General features: G+C 39.4%; 1 protein-coding gene across 9 annotated transcripts in view; it reads left to right on the plus strand.

Moving 5' to 3' along the window:
- The first annotated feature begins 263 nt into the window (after window positions 1-263).
- Window positions 264-19,715, plus strand: part of LOC105488736 (serine/threonine kinase 33) — a 221,534-nt gene continuing 202,082 nt past the window's right edge. Inside the window, exons 1-2 of one of the 9 annotated variants that reach the window (XM_071075132.1) lie at window positions 278-410; window positions 15,702-15,862. Coding sequence is in view for 1 of the 9 variants with exons in the window: in XM_011753098.2 (XP_011751400.1) it covers window positions 15,827-15,862 (36 nt within the window). In the remaining 8 variants the exon portion in view is untranslated. Of the gene's footprint in view, window positions 411-513; window positions 749-15,701; window positions 15,863-19,715 lie in introns of those variants that run through there. The other 8 variants (XM_071075135.1, XM_011753093.2, XM_011753094.2 and 5 more) reach the window with 8 other exon arrangements.

A 19,715-nucleotide genomic window follows, 5' to 3' on the forward strand; every position in this document is an offset into this window, starting at 1 on the left:
CTGGGGGTTGAGGGCTTGACCCCGAGCGAGAAGAGTGGCCTGAGCATCAATCACCTCAGTACTGTGATATTCCTACTACAAAGCTTTATTTTACGTAACATATGGCTGCTCCTCTGTGCCCCAGACGGGATATTAGGTCCGTTTCTAAGGGGAGCTGCCCTTGGGCGCGCCTGGGGCTGCACTCGGGGCACGTGGGCGCCGTTGTGCAGCCGGCACCTCTGGGCCAGCCCCGCGGCTTGGAGAAGGGGCTTTGCACCCGCCGCCGCTCTTTGTCCCCGCGCGGCCCCCGTCCACCGGCCTGCGGCTGTTCTGCGGGCCGAAAAGTTTCTCCCGGTGCAGAATTCTGGGCTCAGCGACAGCCTGCGCCAAGTGTGCGCACCTGTAGGAGACCCTCCCGTCCGCCGGCCGCGGTGAGTGGTCCCTGGAGTCACAGCTCAGGGCGGGCCCGCGGGATGGGGCGGGTGGCCCGGGGCGCAGCCGGCCCAGGCCGTTGCTATGGCAACGTAGTGGGCAAACGGGCCTCTGGGTCTCTCGCTGCCGGTCGGCTGGCGACCCCCCAGCGGAGGGACCGGGCTGAACCCGCGAACCCCTCCGAGTGTCTCCCGGGACCCAGCCGTTGGGACCCCATTTCCCCCGGGTCCGGTATTTGGGGTGGTCTCTGTCTGCCCCGGTTCATCTCCACCGTCTCACCTCCACCCCATCTTGGGACGTGAAACTTTTTGAAAGTATAAAGCGAACTTACTGTAGGGTAAGTGTGTGCGAAACATCCTTAGAACTTCTGAAGTTGTGTTTCTTTCTTTTTTTAAATCTCCTAGAGCCTGGTACCTAGTAGGACCTCATTATATGGTAGGTTTCTTGTTGCCCTTAAGATAGTCTCTTACACCTAGAGGATGCACATAGGAGATGATAGGATGACATAAAGCAGCCCCGTACTGGCTGTGTGGACAGGTAATTTAAGCACTCTCCCTCAGCTTCCTAAATGTAGACTATAATTTCTCATAAGGTCGTGGGTTTCAGTGAACCTATATGTGAAGCTCTTTTGTGAACCGTACATGTAAAAAGCACTTGAGCATTAGTTGTAAGGGATATTTGCATGCTAAAAGTGGTCTGGTGCTCCCCGTCCCATATCACCAGCTAAGGAGGACCTTCTTTTTTGACCACCAAATGACTCCAATATCCAACCAGAAAATAGGATGGTCCTGCCTTGGAAGAGGGCTCTGTGAATGGAAAGGAACATCAGCAAGTTTTGAACCTAAACTCTTTCCTTGTTCTCCAGGCCCATGCCTTTAGACTGTGATGGATATGCAGATATATCGCACATTTAAATTTTTAGCTCGTGTAAATCTCAGTTGCACTCTCAATGAGTCATACCAACCTCTATCTAGTTTGCAAATCAGAAATCTTGGCCTCATCCTTGATACCTCGTACTTTCTTCCTTTCCATATCTAAACAATCGTCAAGTTCTATTCATTTTATCTATCTTCAAACCAAATCTCAAATCTATCTGAGTATCTGTGTCTCTGCTACTATCACCCTAGACCAGTCTACCATTATCTGTTGTCCAGTAGTAGCCTCTTAACTAATCTAAAGGTATTTACCCTTTCCTTTCAATATTCCCATCCATTCTTTGCCCTGCAGCAGCAGTAGTGTTTTAACAACTAAAGTTTGATTATGCTACCTCCCCCCCTCCTCTAGCTCAAAATCCATCATGGCTTCTGGTTATTCTTAGGATGAAGACAAAACTCTTAATGTGGCCTAGAAGTTGGGTGACCATGTCCATGACCATTCAGACCAAGATATTTTTTGAGAGTAATAGAAAGTACCAGCCTGACCAACATGGTGAAACCCTGTCTCTACTAAAAAATACAAAAATTAGCTGGGTATGGTGGTGCATGCCTGTAATCCCAGCTTCCCAGGAGGCTGAGGCAGGTCTGAGAATCGCTTGAACCCAGGAGGCAGAGGTTGCAGTGAGCCGAGATCATGCCACTGCACTCCAGCTTGGGCAACAGAGTGAGACTTTGTCTCAAAAAAAAAAAAAAAAAGTTATTATTTATACTAGGACAAAAGGTCTAACCTGGGTCTCTGTCAGGCAAACTGAGGCAAATGGTTATTCTACATTGGCTTCTTTTCAGACTTTTGTGCCATTTTCCCTCCTACACAGGGCTGTTGCATATGATAGTCTCCCTGCCAGATGTGCTCTTCCTTCTCTTCTAACTCTTATTCACATCTCAGATCAAATATTTCCTCAGGAAAACTGCTTCTGACTGTCTAGGACAAACCTGCTTAACATAGGTTCTTCTGACACCAGTGATTTCTCCTTAGTAGCACTTAATCACAATCGCAATTTAAAATTTGTCTGTGTAAATACTTGAATGATAAGCATTTTCCTATGTCATTAAACAGTCTCTGAAAATATCACATAGTGGTTAGGAGCACAGGCGGACAGCTTAGATCTGAATCCCAGCTCTGTCACAATTCCTTATCTGAAACCTTATGATGCTAGTTGTGTTTTAAAATTCAGAATTTTCACTTTATCGGAAGATGACATGGTATAGACCCTGTATCATGTCTAGTGGGATCTGGGGCAGCACCTTGTAATCAAACACATTAACTTCTTTAGTAAAATGAATTCGCTCTAAGTAGGACAGAGATAATACATTGTTTCATTGTCAGTTTAGATCTCATTTTGCAAATGAGTTTGCCACAGGTTTATGAAAACACTTGACTCTTGTTGGAGCCCTAGGTGGGAGGATCGCTTGAGGCTAAGAGTTTGATACCAGCTTGGGTAGCATAATAAGACCCATCTCTACAAATTTTTAAAAAATTAGCCGGGCGTGGTGGTGTGCATCTATGGTCCCAGCTACTCCGAAGGCTGAGGTGGGAGGATCTCTTGAGCCCCAGAGCAAACCCCAGGCTGCAGTGAGCTATGATTGCACCACTGCAGTCCAGTCTGGGTGACAGAGTGAGACCCTATCTCTGAAAAAAAGGAAAAAAAAAAAAAAAAAAAAAAAAAGAAAACACTTGATTTTCTGAGATTTTTGGGTTTTAGAATTTCAGATGAGGATGAGAATTTCAGATGTGATTCTGCTTTAGTGTAACCTTGAGTCCATCATTTAACTCCTCTGGCCTCAGATTCCTCAACTGTAAAATGGAGATGATACTAGCACCTGCCTATGTCACAGGCTCCATGTCGTGCTGTTTTGAGAAGTAAATGAGTTAGTACATGTTAACTGTGTAGAACAGGGAATGGTCCTTCGTCAGTACTATAAAAAGGTCAGTTCTCATATCATTTTTATTAGCTCAGTAATAACCCACACTATGGATGAAACATAATTTATTTGCAATTTACTTATTGTTGAATATTTAGACTTCAGGTACAAAATGTAATAATGGATGTCTTTACACTTAAATCTTTTTGCTACATTTTTGATTACTTCAGGTCAGTTCCTAGGCTGGGCATGGGGACGCATGCATGTAAAACCAGCACTTTTGGAGGCTGAGGTGGGAGAATCACTGAGGCCAGGAGTTTGAGACCAGTCTGGGCAACATAGCAAGACCCTATCTCTAAAAAAATAAAAAAATTAGCCAGATGTGGTGGCATGCACCTGTAGCCAGCCCCTAATGCTCAGGAGGCTGAAGTGGGAGGATCTCTTTGACCCAGGAATTCAAGGCTGCAGTGAACTTGCCACTGCATTCCAGCCTGGGCAATGGAGTGAGACCCTGTCTCAAAAAAAAAAAAAAAAATCAGTTCCCAAAAATGAAATTATAGGGAGGTCAAAGGGCAGGGACATTGTGAATGCTCTCAAAACATCGAAACATTGCCATACTGTTTTTCAGAAAGATTATGCCAATTTACATTGCCACCGTCAGTTTTATGACACCCATATTAGCATTATTATTTTAAAAACTTTGCTAATTTCACAGATAAAAATGGCACCTCCTGGCCGGGCGTGGTAGCTCACACCTGTAATCCCAACACTCTGGGAGGTCGAGGTGGGCAGATCACAAGGTCAGGAGATCAAGACCATCCTGGCTAACGCGGTGAAACCCCGTCTCTACTAAAAATACAAAAAATTAGCTGGGCGTGTTGTGGGCACCTATAGTGCCAGCTGCTTGGGAGGCTGAGGCAGGAGAATGGCGTGAACCCGGGAGGCGGAGCTTGTAGTGAGCCGAGATCGCACCGCTGCACTCCATCCTGGGTGACAGAGTGAGACTCCATCTCAAAAAAAAAAAAAAAAAAAATTAAGTAAATAAAATAAAATGGCACCTCCTTATTTTAACTCACATCTGTCATTATTAATGTGTTTTAAGTGTTAAGAAATCTTATTGTTAGCTATTGGCTATTTCTTTTTTGTGAATTGCCTACGAAAGCTTTTTGATGGTTTTTGTGTTAGAGTCTTAGTTTTTTCTTATCAATTGTTTGATTTTTATCTTCCCCAGCCCAGGCAGGAGCCACTATTCTGGGCTTTGGCTGGAATTAGTTGGATAAATTATCCCTGGAGCATGGGGCGAGTTGTTACTTGCCTGTAGGCTACATGGCAAGGTAGAAAACTGTTTCAGAGGCTGTTTCTTGGGGGAAAAATCTGGAATCAAGACCGGGTTGATTGCTTGTTTATCTGAACTTTGAGTCAAACAGGGCTTGGAAGAAAGAGAGCATCCAGGTAGGAGGCAAAAACCGAGACAGATAAGGAAAGGCAGAGTAGTTTTCAAAGCTGGAGGAGAGAAGCTGCAATCTCTTTTTTTGCGGAGACATTGCAGTTTCCTGTATGGAGGACGAGGGAATGCTGGGGGCCCTGTCTTGGCCACGCACTGAACCATGTGAACTCTTGATATAATGAGGATATTAACCCTTCGATGTGGGGCATTTTCCCCACAATTGCCTTTTCATTTATGAAGGCTTATGATTTATAGAAATTAAAACAATTTTATGTTGTCTGCCTGTTAATCTTTTCCTTTATGATCCATTGCTTTTATTCTTAGAAAGTCCTTCCCATGAAGAGAACAGCTACCTATCTGCATTTTCTTTAAAAATGTTATTTTGTAATGTCAGCAAATCAAGAGGTAAAATAAGTACAAGAAAGCTGAGTAGTGTGATGTCCAATAAAAAACCTAAAAGAGGATGATACAAAGGTGGGTACTTGTGTCTTCCTCATGTGTCCTTGAATCAAGGACTAGAAAAGAGCTTATACTGCTTGCTGTAAGGGAGATTTAGGAAGGCTGTTTCTGATAGTTGTTTGAACTGATGGCTGTTTCAACCATTGACTTATCTGTCACACATTGTAGAAGCTTATCCTTAGAGACTTACAGAAGAAGTATCCTTCTGAAAGAGAAGATGTGTTCTCTGGAGCTATTTTCTACTTTTATTCATCTGATGATACTATGTAGTACTTCAAACACCTCTAGTTGTTAAATACTGAGAAATAACTTCCCTGTTTTCAAAAAGAGGCTTACAAAATGGAAAATGCAATATAAAATTAATTGCTGACTTTTTTTGGCGTTGTTAAATTGGTATGCCTTAAGATGCGATTCAGAAAGAATTTCCTTTCCTGCTAAACTCCACTATATATGAGTGAGGCTAATTGTGTTTTGTTTATCTTAGAGCTCTAGAATATGAAGAATGGACATCCTATTGTTAAGCTTTGTTAATATATATTTTCTTAGTTTATTAACTAAAATACATTGTAGAGTGCATAAGAAATGACTAACCTCACAAATCCCACAGTTTTATTGACCTGAAGTTGTTTTATTTTAAAAGGTTTACAAGGTGAGGGGCAGTAATTTTAATAATTAGAATGTCCTTTCTACGTATAATGAACTAATGATCTTTCTTAACCATTGACTTCTCAGTTAAGGTCAATAAGGATGTGGTATTACGTTAGAAATAAATTAAGAAAAAACAATTTTCTATTGATAAAGATAAGTTCAGTTAGGAATACTATTATTGATCCTTATTTTTGATAAAGTTATTTAGTAAACAATATTGACTATTATAAACATTCATTCAATAAATATTTATAGGGTGCTGATCATATGCCAGGCATAGTTCTAGAATATTGTATTATATCTTTACTTTTATTGTGTATGTGTGAAAAGTTTGCTGTGATTCAGTATTCTTAACATGAGTTGATGATTATTTGGAAAAACTGGCCATTTGGACTCACACATATTAATTCAGAGACTTATAAAAAAGCCTTAAGTAAAATGTTCATGCAGTCTCCAAGGTTGAGATGTTGGAAATTGAAAGTTCTACTCTGTTACTTTGTCATTATCATGGTAGAATGCTTGTCTACAACAGAGCTCACTGGGAGAGAATCCGTTTACCATTTACCAAAGGCAGTGCATCTGAGGCTCAGGTTCTTAGACTTGAATTCTTTCAAGTTTGTTTGCTGCCAGCAAATCTAACATCGAGGCTCTTATATCTGCTGTAAGGAGCTCAGCTTCCAAACAGGTGAAATATTGGGAAGAAAGCAAATATTTATCCTTGGATATTTTTCATGGAAATCCAATTAATTTTCCTCTCAGTCGTCTTTATTTTGGTTTTCAGTTTATGGCAATAAAATTCAGTATTTTTCATATTTGTTGTTATAAAAGTAAACACCAATATCCAGCAGTGATTTTCAAGTTAACTTCTTTATTGCTTTTCTGTCATATCTCTTTGATGGTACATATAATTTGTAAACTTGGCGCCTTTTTATAGTTGCACCTCACCTTTTTTATTGAGATATGATTTACATACCATAAAATTCACCGTTTTAAAGTACGCACTAGTTAAACAGTAGTGACACTAGCAATCATAACTACTATTTAATTCCAGAACATTTTTATCACCCCCAAGAAGAACCCTCACATCCAATAGCAGTCATGCCTTGTTCTCCCTTTCCCTGAACCCCTGGCAAACATCAGTCTTTCTCTAGATTTGCCTCTTATGGAAATTTTATATAAATGGAATTATACAATATGTGGCATTTTGCATCTGACTTCTTTCACTTAGCATGATGTTTTCAAAGTTCATTTCTGTCGTAGTATGTATCAGTCCTTTATTCCTTTTTATGACCAAATAGAATTCCATTGTATGGTACATTTTGTGTATCCATTCATCAGTTGATGACCATTTGGGTGATTTTCATTTTTTTTTTTGGTATTTTGAGTAATGTTGCTAAGAATATTCATGTACAAGTTTTTGTGTGAACATATATTATCAGTTCTCCTGGGTTCTCTAAGAGTAGAATTGCTGATTATATGGTAACTCTGTGTTTAACTTTTTGAGGAACTGTCAAACTGTTTTCCAAAGTGGCTGTACCATTTTGCATTCCCAACAGCAATGTATGAGGGTTCTCATTTCTCCATAGCTTCACTAGAACTTGTTACTGTCTTTCTGAGTATAGCCATCCTAGTATGTGTGAAGTGGTATTTCATTATGGTTTTGATTTACATTTTCCTGATAACTAATGATGTTAGGATCTTTTCATGTGTTAATATGGAAGATCTGCAATTTGTATATGTTCTTTGGAGAAATACCTATTCAAATATTTTGTCTGTTTTTAATTTGGAGAAATACCTATTCAAATATTTTGTCTGTTTTTAATTTGGAGAAATACCTATTCAAATATTTTGTCTGTTTTTAATTTGGAGAAATACCTATTCAAATATTTTGTCTGTTTTTAATTTGGGTTGTCTTTTTCTTGTTCAGTTGTAAGAGTTCTTTATGTAGTCCGGATATTAGACTCTTCTCAGATAATTGATTTGCAAATATTTTCTTGCATTTTGTAGATTGTCTTTTTACCTCCTTGGTAGTGTTCCTTGAAGCACAAAAATTTTTAATTTTATAAAGTCCAATATATTTTTTCTTCAGTTTAGTTGCCATATCTAAAATACACTATAGCCTAATACAAGGTCATAAAGATTTACCCGTATGTTTTCTTCTAAAAGTTCTGTAATTTTAGCTCTTATATTTAGATTCTGGATCCATTTTGAGTTAATTTTTGTTTATAATTTGAAGTAGATGTCCAGATTCGTTCTTTTATGTGTAGCTATTCAGTTGTCCTGTTTCTTGTACACTTCATTTCACTTGTTAAAGTCAACTCGTCAGGCATGTTTTGGGGAGACAAAATTTGGCTAATTCCTTGTCACTCCAGTTATATGCCACCATCCTACACAGAGGACATTCCAGACAAAGAACCATTCCATATTGCTAACAGGACTTTGGCTCCAAATTTCCATGTAGGGATATAATTTGGTGAATTAGTGCTATGGATTGAATGTTTGTGTCCCCTCAGAATTCATATTTTGAGGTCTAAATCCCCAGTGTGATGGTATTTTGGGGCATTTGAAAGGTAATTAGGTCATGAGGGTGGAGCCCTCATGAATGGTACTAGTGACCTTATAAGGGGATGGAAAGATGAGAGTGCTCTCTGTTCTCCACCATGCGAGGACACAGCAGGAAGATGGCCATCTGCAAACCAGGAAGAGTACCCCCACCAAGCATCAGATCTGCTGGTGTCCTGGTCTTGGACTTCTCAGCCTCCAGAACTGTGAGAAATAAATGTTTGTTGTTTAAACCACCCAGTTGATGGTATTCTGTTAGAGCAGCCTGAACTAAGATAATTGGTCTGTTGAGGATGTAGGCTTCAAGTCTGCTTCCCTGTCTAATCTCACTTAAGGCCTCTAAGTTGACCTATAGGGTGCCTCTTTGCCATCTTTTTTTCAGGATTGTAATCTGATTCCCACTTGACCCCTTGGCGAAAGGGAAGAGCAAAGGAAGGATTACCCTCTCCTAAGGTGAAGAGGCCTTAAGATTTTCCTTACAGCCTCATGGGAGCAACAGGAAGGGCCATGAGAACCTTTCCACAAAGAAAAGATGATGATCCTCAAGGGAAGAAAGAACTTTTCATCTTTTTTTTTTTTTAACCTTCCATTGAAAACTCCTTCTTCTGGAATTGTGATCCAGTTGAACTGTGGCTTGTTCAGAACTCCTTTTCTTGGAGTGGAATGATAGGGAGGTGTGCCTCATGTTCTTCCCAGAGGTTCAAGTGTGCAGTGGGAAAAAGCTTAGGATTGGTGAGCTCAGGCTTACCTGGGTTCAAATTTTGGTCCTGCATTTCTAGCTTTGGTTCCTTTTTCTATGAAATGGGGCTTATAATTATAATTTCCCAGAATTCTGAAAAGCAAATGTCATAGGTAAAGTGCCTAACAAATATGTAGCCCTTCAATAAATGCTAGTTTCCCATCTCTATGTTTTCCAATTTTCTAATAGATTTGTATAAATGCAGTGTAAAAAACTCCATAGAGTCTTAGAGTTGGAAGGGATCTTCATACTTGTTGTTATAAATAATACTTTGCTGAATCTGTTATAGCTCTTTTCATGTTTGTTCACTTGATTTGTTGTTTTTGTTGATCACCTACTGTGCATCAGACACCATTCTGTCTGTCACAGATCACTGAGGGAGAGATGCCAGATACACATGACACACAGCCTGGCATGCGGTTGCCACTGCACTCATCCCTCACTTCCTTCATTTGAGTCGTTCACTTACTAAATAATGAGCCAGATACTATGCTAGGTTTTTGGGATACAAAGATAAAAAGATACACTCTATGTCGAGCTCATAATCTGTTGTGGAGGGAAAAACAGCCAATAATTTTTTTTTGTTTTTTAGACAGAGTCTTGCTCTGTCACCAAGGCTGGAGTGCAGTGGTGTGATCTTGGCTCACTGCAACTTCCACCTCCCGGGTCCAAGCAATGCTTCTGCCTCAGCCTCCCAAGTAACTGGGATTACAGGTGGCCACCACCATGCCAAGCTAATTTTTGTAGTTTCAGTAGAGACAGGATTTCACCATGTTGGCCAGTCTGGTCTCAAACTCCTGACCTCAAGTGATCTGCCCATCTCGGCCTCCCAGAGTGCTGGGATTACAGGCGTGAGCCACCGTGCCCAGCCCAAGCCAAGAAATTATAATCCCCTGTGGCAGGTGCTGTAACAGACACATTGGTTGGTGTGAAGGGAGATGGAGGAGAGCACTTCTGTGCCTGCTTAGGGGAAGTCGGGGAGGGATGAGCAAAAGGGAAGAGGAAGCTGAGGCAGAAGGAGCAGCAGACTAAAAGGCCTAGAGGTGGAAAAGCATGTAAGTCTTAGAGGACGTTGAGATCTAGAAGAATAATGGCAGACAATGACTCAACAGGCTAGCATGCCATTTTACAAAGAGCCTGTTATGCCAGGTTGAGATTTGAAGTCCGTTGTTTTTTTTTTTTTTTTTTTTTTTTTTTTTTTTTTCCGAGATAGAGTCTGGCTCTGTTGCCCAGACTAGAGTGGAGTGGCATGATCTCGGCTCACTGTAGCCTTTGCCACGTGGGATCAAGCCATCCTCCCATCTCAGCCTCCTGAGTAGCTGGGAGCACAGGCATGCACTGCCATGCCCGGCTAAATTTTTTGTTTTTCGAGATGGAGTTTTGCTCTTGTTGCCAAGGCTGGAGTGCAATGGCGCGATCTTGGCTCACTGCAAACTCCACCTACCGGGTTCAAGCAGTTCTCCTGTCTCAGCCTCCCAAGTAGCTGGGATGATAGGTGTGCCCCACAGTCTCACTCTGTCACCCAGGCTGGAGTGCAGTGGCGCAATCTCAGCTCACTGCAACCTCTGCCTCCCGGGTTCAAGCAATTCTCCTGCCTCAGCCTCCCTAGTAGCTGGGACTACAGGCGCCCACTACCACGCCTGGCTAATTTTGTATTTTCAGTAGAGATGAGGTTTTACCATGTTGGTCAGGCTGGTCTCGAACTCCTGACCTCAAGTGATCTGCCCGCCTTGGCCTCCCAAAGTGCTAGGATTACAGGTATGAGCCACTATGCCTGGTGCTAATTTTTAATTTTTGTATTTTTTGTAGAGACAGGGTTTTGCCATGTTGCTGAGGCTGGTCTTGAACTCCTGGTCTCAAGCAATCTGCCTGTCTCAGCCTCCCAAAGTGCTGGGATTACAGGCGTGAGCCACCGAGCCTGGCCTGAGGTCCATTTTGTTGGATAAGACAGAAACACAATTTGTAGTTAATTAACATCTGTCTTGGACTTGCTCTTCTTCTAAGGCTAGCTTAAAAAAATCATTTTTGGCTGGGCACGCCTGTAATTCCAGCACTTTGGGAGGCCTAGGCGGGCAGGTCACCTGAAGTCAGGAGTTCGAAACCAGCCTGGCCAACATGGTGAAACCGCATCTCTACTAAAAATACAAAAATTAGCTGGGCGTGGTAGTGGGCGCGTGTAGTCCCATCCTCTTGGGAGGGTGAGGCAGGAGAATTGCTTGAACCTGGGAGGCGAGGTTGCAGTGAGCTGAGATTGCGCCACTGCACTCTAGCCTGGGTGACAGAGTGAGACTCCGTCTCAAAAAAAAAAAAAAAGGGTTGGGCGCAGTGGCTCACGCCTGTAATCCCAGCACTTTGGGAGGCCAAGGTGGGTGGATCACCTGAGGTCAGGAGTCTGAGACCAGCCTGGCCAACATGGTGAAGCCTCGTCTCTACTAAAAATACAAAAATTGGCTAAGCCTGGTGGTGCATGCCTGTAATCCCAGCTACTGGGGAGGCTGAGGCAGGAGAATCGCTTGAACCTGGGAGGTGGGGGTTGCAGTCAGCTGAGATCGCACCACTGCACTCCAGCCTGGGTGACTCCATCTCAAAAAAAAAAAAAAAAAAATCATTTTCTTTGTCTTTTGTCTGTTGCATTTTCTCTAAGAATCTGCTATTTTGGGCTTTTTGCCTTCCTCATTGTCTTCATATGGCATCCTGCCTAGATTAACCGCCTGTTTACTTTAGGGTTATAACGTTTCACTTCATGGAGAGCTCCCTCTGTGGCTGTATGCTTTGTCTGAAAGGGTCTATCTCCTGTTTGCCCCAGCACTTAGTAACAGGAAAGACCTTTCCTACTGGATGGCTGAGACCTTGTAGAGAGAGAGCTGTTGGAGAAGGGCTAGGTTTAAGGGGGAAGATGCCTAAACCAGAGGTTTATCTTCTGGTGCTTCTGACGTTGGCATTATCATAGTCTTGCTCTGATCATCGCCCATAGTCTCTTACTGATTGGCCTTGCTCCAAGGCTGTGTCTCTCAGGCCTCTCTTGCCCTGCCTTTTTTGTGGTATTAATAACTGAGAGTTGAGGAGTGACCCGCAGCTCAGGAGTTCTGGTCTTGTTGAGCAGCCATCCTTAATGTATCCAGTTACAGTATTCATTCTCGCAAGACACAGCCCGAGCTGGCACTTCAGACATGAAGGAATATGTATGAAGTTCCAGACATCACTCATGTAGAACTTAGTTCTGGAATTCTCCCTACATTATGAATCATTGGAGGAACCGGCATTGAAAGAAGATTGGTGAGAGGTGAGAAGGGAGGGTATGATAGCTATTTGCAAATATTTGAAGAGTTGTTCAAGTATAGCAAAGACCCAGATTTTGGTCTTGAGTTCAGGCCCTACCATTTACTAGCTTTGTTTTCTCTCTTTTTTTTTCATCTAAATTCTTTTCAGCCTAAAATCATTCTGCGATTCAATAAATGTAACAGGCAGTGACTGTACTGATTAGATCTGGATCCTTGAGGCAGATTGAGTGGCAGCATTTTAGCTTTTTGAGCTCAGCCACCAGTGAATTGAAATTGTAATAGCTGTATTCATTATACTCAGAATTGAATGTTATTAATAAGCCATTTCTTAGTCCCATATTATCTCTGCTTTACAGACTAATTTTTCTTCAATAGGATTTCCTTAATTGTCTCAAATGTTTCATTCCTAGAATACTTAAAATGTCTGATTGCTATAATCTCCAGAGAAACTCAACAGTCTTAATTACATCTAGTGTTTTTTTATTTGATTTGATTCTTTAGATGAGATTAGAAGTAACTTATTTCAGAGGATGTGATTATTCTCTATATAACTATGCTTATTGTAAATTTAGAAAGTTTTGGTCATATTACACCCACATTATCATTATCTCGGATAATTTAAGCTATGGACTAGCATATAGTGGGTTAACTTCTTTCAGAATGAATGGCTTGATGATACTATTTTTTACTACCTTCCCCCCATCTTTCTTATCATTGTCTTTGGATAGTATTGATTTATACTTTCCGTTCATCTAGTCATTTCCATAGTACATGTCAAGACTTGCTGCCTATGAAGCAGAGGGTTCTTGAGTTTGATCCTTTCCTAAATATCTGCTTTCTCATGAGTAATGTCAATAATTTGTGGAATTTTGCTTTTAGTACTAGATGCCATTTTTTAGTGGAAATATTGGCAAATTGGATTTCACCCAGAAGGTGAGGGGACTGGGATAGTGAAGACTTTTAAATGATGTGAAGAACAGGTGAGGGTGTTGGGATTGTAGAAAAGGCAACCTCTAGGGCATATGACCAAGGGGACACATGATCATTTTCTTCATACCTGAAAGGCAGAAACCTGTTAAAGAAGGACTAGTCATATCTGTAAGAATGACGTAATTACGTATGATCTGTAAGAAGTTTTATAAGGAGATAATTTTGGCTCATTTTGAGGAAAAACATTCTGGTGGTGTCCAATGAAATGAGCTTCTTGAGGAAATTAAGGAGTGGGTTCCCTGTCATTGGAAAACTTTAAACAGTGTCCATGTCAGCATCCATCAGATCTTCTGTGAAAGAAATTTCATGCTGTGCCAGATGTCCTCATATACTGTTTGTAATTTCTAGATTCTGTGGTTGCTTCTCCACTACTGATGCTACGTTGTGGCCACTTCTCCACTGTAGGGTTTGCTTTGGTGACTTATATCATTGGTTTTATGTTTCTGAACATACTGTAGCCCAGAAGGCTGTGATGTGGATAAAAACTGTCTGACATAAAAATTTTAAAAGATAATTAAGAGGATATATACCATGTACATATATACTTATAAACATACATATTTGATATGATTAGGCTTTGTGTCTCCACCCAAATCTCATCTTGAATTGTAATTTCCATAATCCCCATAATCCCCACATGTCAAGGGAGAGACCAGGTGGAGGTAATTGAATCATGGTGACGGTTTCCCTGATGCAGTTCTTGTGATACTGAGTGAATTCTCATGAGATCTGATGGTTTTATAATCGGCTCTTCCCCTCTTCCTGCCACCTTGTGAAGAAAGTGCCTTTCTTTCCCTTCGCCTTCTGCCATGATTGTAAGTTTCCTGAGGCCTCCCAAGCCATGCTGAACTGTGAGTCAATTAAATCCCTTTCCTTTATAAATTACCCAGACTTGGGCAGTTCTTTATAGCCGCATGAAAACAGACTAATACAACACCTATTTGTTTTGTATAATTGAGAATTACACTTTTTAGTTTTGTTCTTAGTTCTCGTTGTTAAAAAATATCAAGCTGTATGCTGTAGAGATCTCTGAGTATCATAAGAAAATGTTTTTTTTTTGTTTATCAAATTGATTTAAAAAAAAATATAGCTCTGTTAAGTCCTCAAAATAGAGCCAACAAAGAGCTTTTATGGAAGTAGGAATTAAAATTGGTGGTTTTATTGTGAGAGTATTTGAGAAAGACCTATAAATAAAATAGTATGGACATTCAATTAGTGTCTTAGATATTTAAGAATAGGAAGTGGGAGCACTGTAATCATTTTGGAAAATTGTGTTTTCAGACTCACTTACTAATTGGATTGTTGAGTGCTGTGTTAGTGGTTTCAAATGGCATTACAATTCATTGCAATTCTGACCTGGGGTAATAGATGTAGAGGTAAAATGAAATCCATCTTCCTGAAGAAGTACTGGTTATATGAAATGATTAAATCTGATTTTAAAATAAAGCATTAAGTGCAAACTGCTAGGAGTTCAAAAAATACAGGTTCCTTGAAAGAAGATTTAGTGCATTTAGCTTTTCCTCATTGTGGATGAAATGCCTTTAAACTGATGCAAGTTATCATGCCAATAAATTAATCAAATAGGGGAAGTTACATATCTTCTCTTTGAAATGGACCCATCCTTCATGGACAGAGAGTTCTCTTTCAGGACAGACTTTATTCCAGACACTTAGAAGACTCCCTCTTTAAGTGTTTGGTGTCTTTTTCTAAGTCTTTTCTGGGATGAGTCTTAGCTCAGTGCAGGTTCTTTGATTTGGTATTGTGAAACCGAAAGTCATCATGCTGGAAAAATTCCCTGGTGACTCTCTTACCCAGGCTGGAGTGCAGTGGTGGGATCATGGCTTACAGTAGCCTCGGCCTTCCAGACTCAAGTGATCCTACTGCTTCAGCCTCCTGAGTAACTAGGACCACAGGCATGCACCAACATGCCTGGCTATTTTTTTTGTACATATGGGGGTCTCACTATGTTGCCCAGGCTGATAAATTATCTCATATGCAGAAATATACATTTCCAAGCATATATGCAGAAATATTATGAGGTGTGAATAGGAAAATTGTACAACACTGTGTATATTGGTTGCAGAAAGGTTTCTAAGAAAATGGGCTGAGTTAAGGCTTTCTGTGTGAGGGGGATTGGGTTAAGATTTGGCTCAAGGTGAGGAATGTGAGTTGGTGAGGAGGAAGGAAAAGGCATCCCAGGAGGAATTTAGAGGGAGGGAATGAATGAAGCAGCAGATACCTTTGCTTGGCTGAGAAGTCTGAGCTTCCAAATGGAGGGAAATGTCTGGGATAATAGGCTGAGGAGGAGATAGGGTAGATGGTGGTGATTATAATGTCTTTTTTTTTTTTTTTTTTTTTTTTACCAGACCAACTTGCTTCCAGATTGCCTACAGCTGGGGAGACAATACCAACACGAAGACTGCAGATAACCCATGATGAAGTGCTAAGTTGTTTGCTATGGTAGTAGCTGGAATTCAGAGGGGAGAGACTTATGGCTACCAGATCCAAGATAGGTTCTGTGAACAAGGTTTTCTTTTTTTATAATTTACAATTTTTAGTTTCTGTGGGTACATAGTAGGTATATATATTTATAGGATACATGTGATACTTTGATACAGGCGTGCAATACATAATAATCACATCATGGAAAATGGGGTATCTGTGCCCTTAAGCAGTTATCCTTTGTGTTACAAATAATCCAGTTATACTCCTTAAGTTATTTAAAAATGTACAATTAAATTATTTTGACTATAGTCACCCTGTTGTGCTATCAAATACTAGGTCTTATTCATTCGTTCTATTTCTTCATACCCATTACCGATCCCCCTCCCCCTTCTCCCTACTCCATTCTCCTCCCAGCCTCTAGTAACCATCCTTTCTAAAACCATCTAAAAATCAATTTAATTGTTTTGATTTTTAGATCCCACGAATAGTGAGAACATTTGATGTTTTTCTTTCTGTGCCCGGCTCATTTCATTTAACATAATGACCTCCATTTCCATCCATGTTGTTGCAGATGACTGGATCTCATTCTTTTTTTATGGCTGAATAGTACTCCATTGTGTATATGTACCACATTTTCTTTATCCATTTATCTATTGATGGACACTTAGGTTGCCCTCAAATCTTGTCTATTGTGAATAGTACTGCGGCAAACATGGGATTGCAAATATTTCTTCCATATACTGATTTCCTTTCTTTTGTGTATATACCCCGCAGTGGAATTGCTGGATCACATGGTAGCTCTATTTTCAGTTTTTTGAGGAACCTCCAAAGTGTTCTCCATAGTGGTTGTACTAATTTACATCCCAACAACAGTGTACGAGGGTTCCCTTTTCTCCACATCTCCTCTAGCATTTGTTATTTCCTGTCTTTTAAAAGCCTTTTAAACCGGGGTGAGATGATGTCTCATTGTCGTTTGATTTTCATTTCTCTGATGATCAGTGATGTTGAACACCTTTTTATGTACCCATTTGCCATTTGTATGTCTTCTTTTGAGAAGTGTCTATTCAAATCTTTTGCCCATTTTAAAAATCAGATTATTAGATGTAAACGGGGCTTTAGGTTATATAAGTAAGAGCCTTTTAGGTGAGGGAAAATAGCATACTTGATGACTTCCTTGTCAGAATGTGAATGAAATGAGCAGTAAAATGAGAACATGTGAATTCTAGGCAACTTTTTTTTTTTTTTTTCTTGTAAAGCATGTGAATCTTTGGCAAGTCACTTCTCTTCTTTGGCTTTCATTTCATTTATTTATTTCATTATTTAGTATAATTTAAATTCATATTTAACAGGTTGCTCTTAAATTAAAAATATTCATCTACAGAGAGATAAAAAATATATGCTCTGATCCCCTCATCATTGCTGAAGAAATTACATTGTATTTTAAAGGATCTTCCATTTCTGAGATTCTTATTCTAGGAATTGAACTAAAGTATTTGAAAATACCTTATAAATGTTAAAATAGGGATACAAGTATAAATGGGTGGCATTTCATTTGGTATTTAGTGTAGTAGAGATTCTGTAGATATGCCTATATATAGTGGCAATAAGGGCTCCACTGAAAGGTTTAGATTTAATCAAAAACCTATACCAATTGTACGATGGTTCCTAATTGCTCTCAAAATCCATACTCTAACTGATTCTTCAGGATCTGGGCCAATCTCTAGTGGTTATAAAATGGACAGAAATGATTGAGTGCCACACATTTTAAAAGAACTAGCAAAATTTTTTCATTCAGAATAAGATAAAAGAGAAAAAGGAAATGGTAATGACTATAACTTGGTGATTTCCAAGTCTGCAGTACCATTTAAAAGATAACACTAAATAATAATAATTGCCAGGTACTGTGCTAAATGTTTTATGTACTTGATTGGTTTTAGTTCTCACAGTGACTATCATTACTTCCATTTTACAGATGAGGAAACTGGGGCTTGGAGAACTTGCCTAACTTGCACACTGGTCAATGGAAGAATGGAGACTTAAACCCAGATTTTCTTATCCAACAGAGCCTCTGCATATAATTATTACCCTATATCCCTATATATTCTTTTAAAATTTAATTAGTTTTTAGATAGATAATAGTTGGACTGGTATATACTTTTAAAAAAGAAGAGTATATAGTAAAATAGTCTTCCTTTTGTCTCTGTGGCCTTGATATCCATTTCATTTCCCTGGAGCCAAGTAACAATTGAGTATGCTTTCAGAGATGTGTGTGTGTGTGTGTGTGTAAATTACATGTACAAAAATGTACATATGTGGTATACACATAGTGTATTATATATAAATAAAATGTTACCCTTGTTTTATACAAGTGGTAGTATACTGTAGTTGCTATCTTGCACCTTGATTTTTTTTTGCCTAAAAATATCTTAGATATTGTTGCAGTTAAAAAAACCCCTCTTCATTTTTTGAATTGCTGCATAGTATTCCACTGTATGGATGTACCACAACTTACTAAAATAGTTCCCTACTGAAGGGTATTTGAACATTTTCCAGTATTGTGCTGTTATTGCAAGTGATGCTGTCATAGGTAACTTTTAATTTATGTTATTTTATACATGTGTAAATTCATTGTATATGTTAAACAAGAAACTAGGAGATTACTATGAACATGGTGAAATTCACTAATAAAGAAGGTTTTTCTTCCCAGTACAGGTGTGTGATAAATCATAAACATGTGAGTGCTTTTCTATCAGCAGAGCTCCATATCAGGCACTGTAATCATATATATGTATGGGTTTGTAGATTTCAAAATGAGGAAAGAGAAGATTATGGCATAGTTTACTGACTTGTAGTGAGAGATGTCTGCATATGAGCAGACATTCACTCAACAGAGTGAAACTTTCATTCCTAAAGAAAAATGACTCATTGCTGCGTGGAAGAACTTCCCTGGAGAGGCACTGTTGCATTTGACCTTTATTAGGATTATGGTATGATTCTTGCTCAGGAAAGTTGCCCTATAAAAATGGTTATAATAGCTCTGTTACCATTGAGTATATCCAGAAAATGGGCAAAAGGAGATTTTTAATATTTGTATGTAAATTGAAGAGAGCCAAAGTCAGCTTGTGTATAAAGAACTGCAGAGCAGTAAGATAGAATAGAGTGTAAATGGTATGTATACATACACCTTCATAGCTTCTGCATTGGTAGAATATAAGGTTGAATGTGAAAATAAATGTTAATATTACACAGTAATTTGCGTTTTTCCTGTTACTGAGTGAGTAATTACTATGTCCAGTAGTGGTTCTAGAGATTTTAAAAAGAATATGTATAGTAAAGAAAAATAATATGTTTATGTGCCCAGATAAACAAGTTCAAGGAAGGTGACATGGCAGAATCAAGAAACATATCTAAGATTATTCTGCTTATAGCATGTAGCATAAGTAGTAAATAATAAGTAAAGCATATGAAAAGTCATCTAAGCTTTTGAACTTTGAGTTAAGACTTAGTTTGATTTGTCCTCCTAATATTCTGATTTATTACTGAATTCTTGAAATATCTTTGATTTTTCTTTCTGCTATTTTTTGTTTCTTAGAATCTGTAGTTAATGAACTCTGGAGTACAGTCTAAAGTCACTTTGATTATTGAAGAATTTAAAATCTTTTATCCAGAAATATAGCTTTTTAGTTTATTTGTATTGTGTTTGAGACATAATTGAATATAAAAGAGTGATACTGCCATATTTTGATAGTTGTATCATATTAGATACCATAGTGCCCTCTGCTAACTATTTACTAGACATATTTCAGGGCTCCTATCTTCCCAAATTTTCTTCTAAATGAATCTCCCTGGCAGGACATGGTGACTCATGCTTGTAATCCCAGCACATTGGGAGGCTAAGACAGGAGGATCACTTATAGCATATAATTTATTTATTG

This window comes from Macaca nemestrina, chromosome 12 (assembly GCF_043159975.1).
Source record: "Macaca nemestrina isolate mMacNem1 chromosome 12, mMacNem.hap1, whole genome shotgun sequence".
Lineage (NCBI taxonomy): Eukaryota > Metazoa > Chordata > Mammalia > Primates > Cercopithecidae > Macaca > Macaca nemestrina.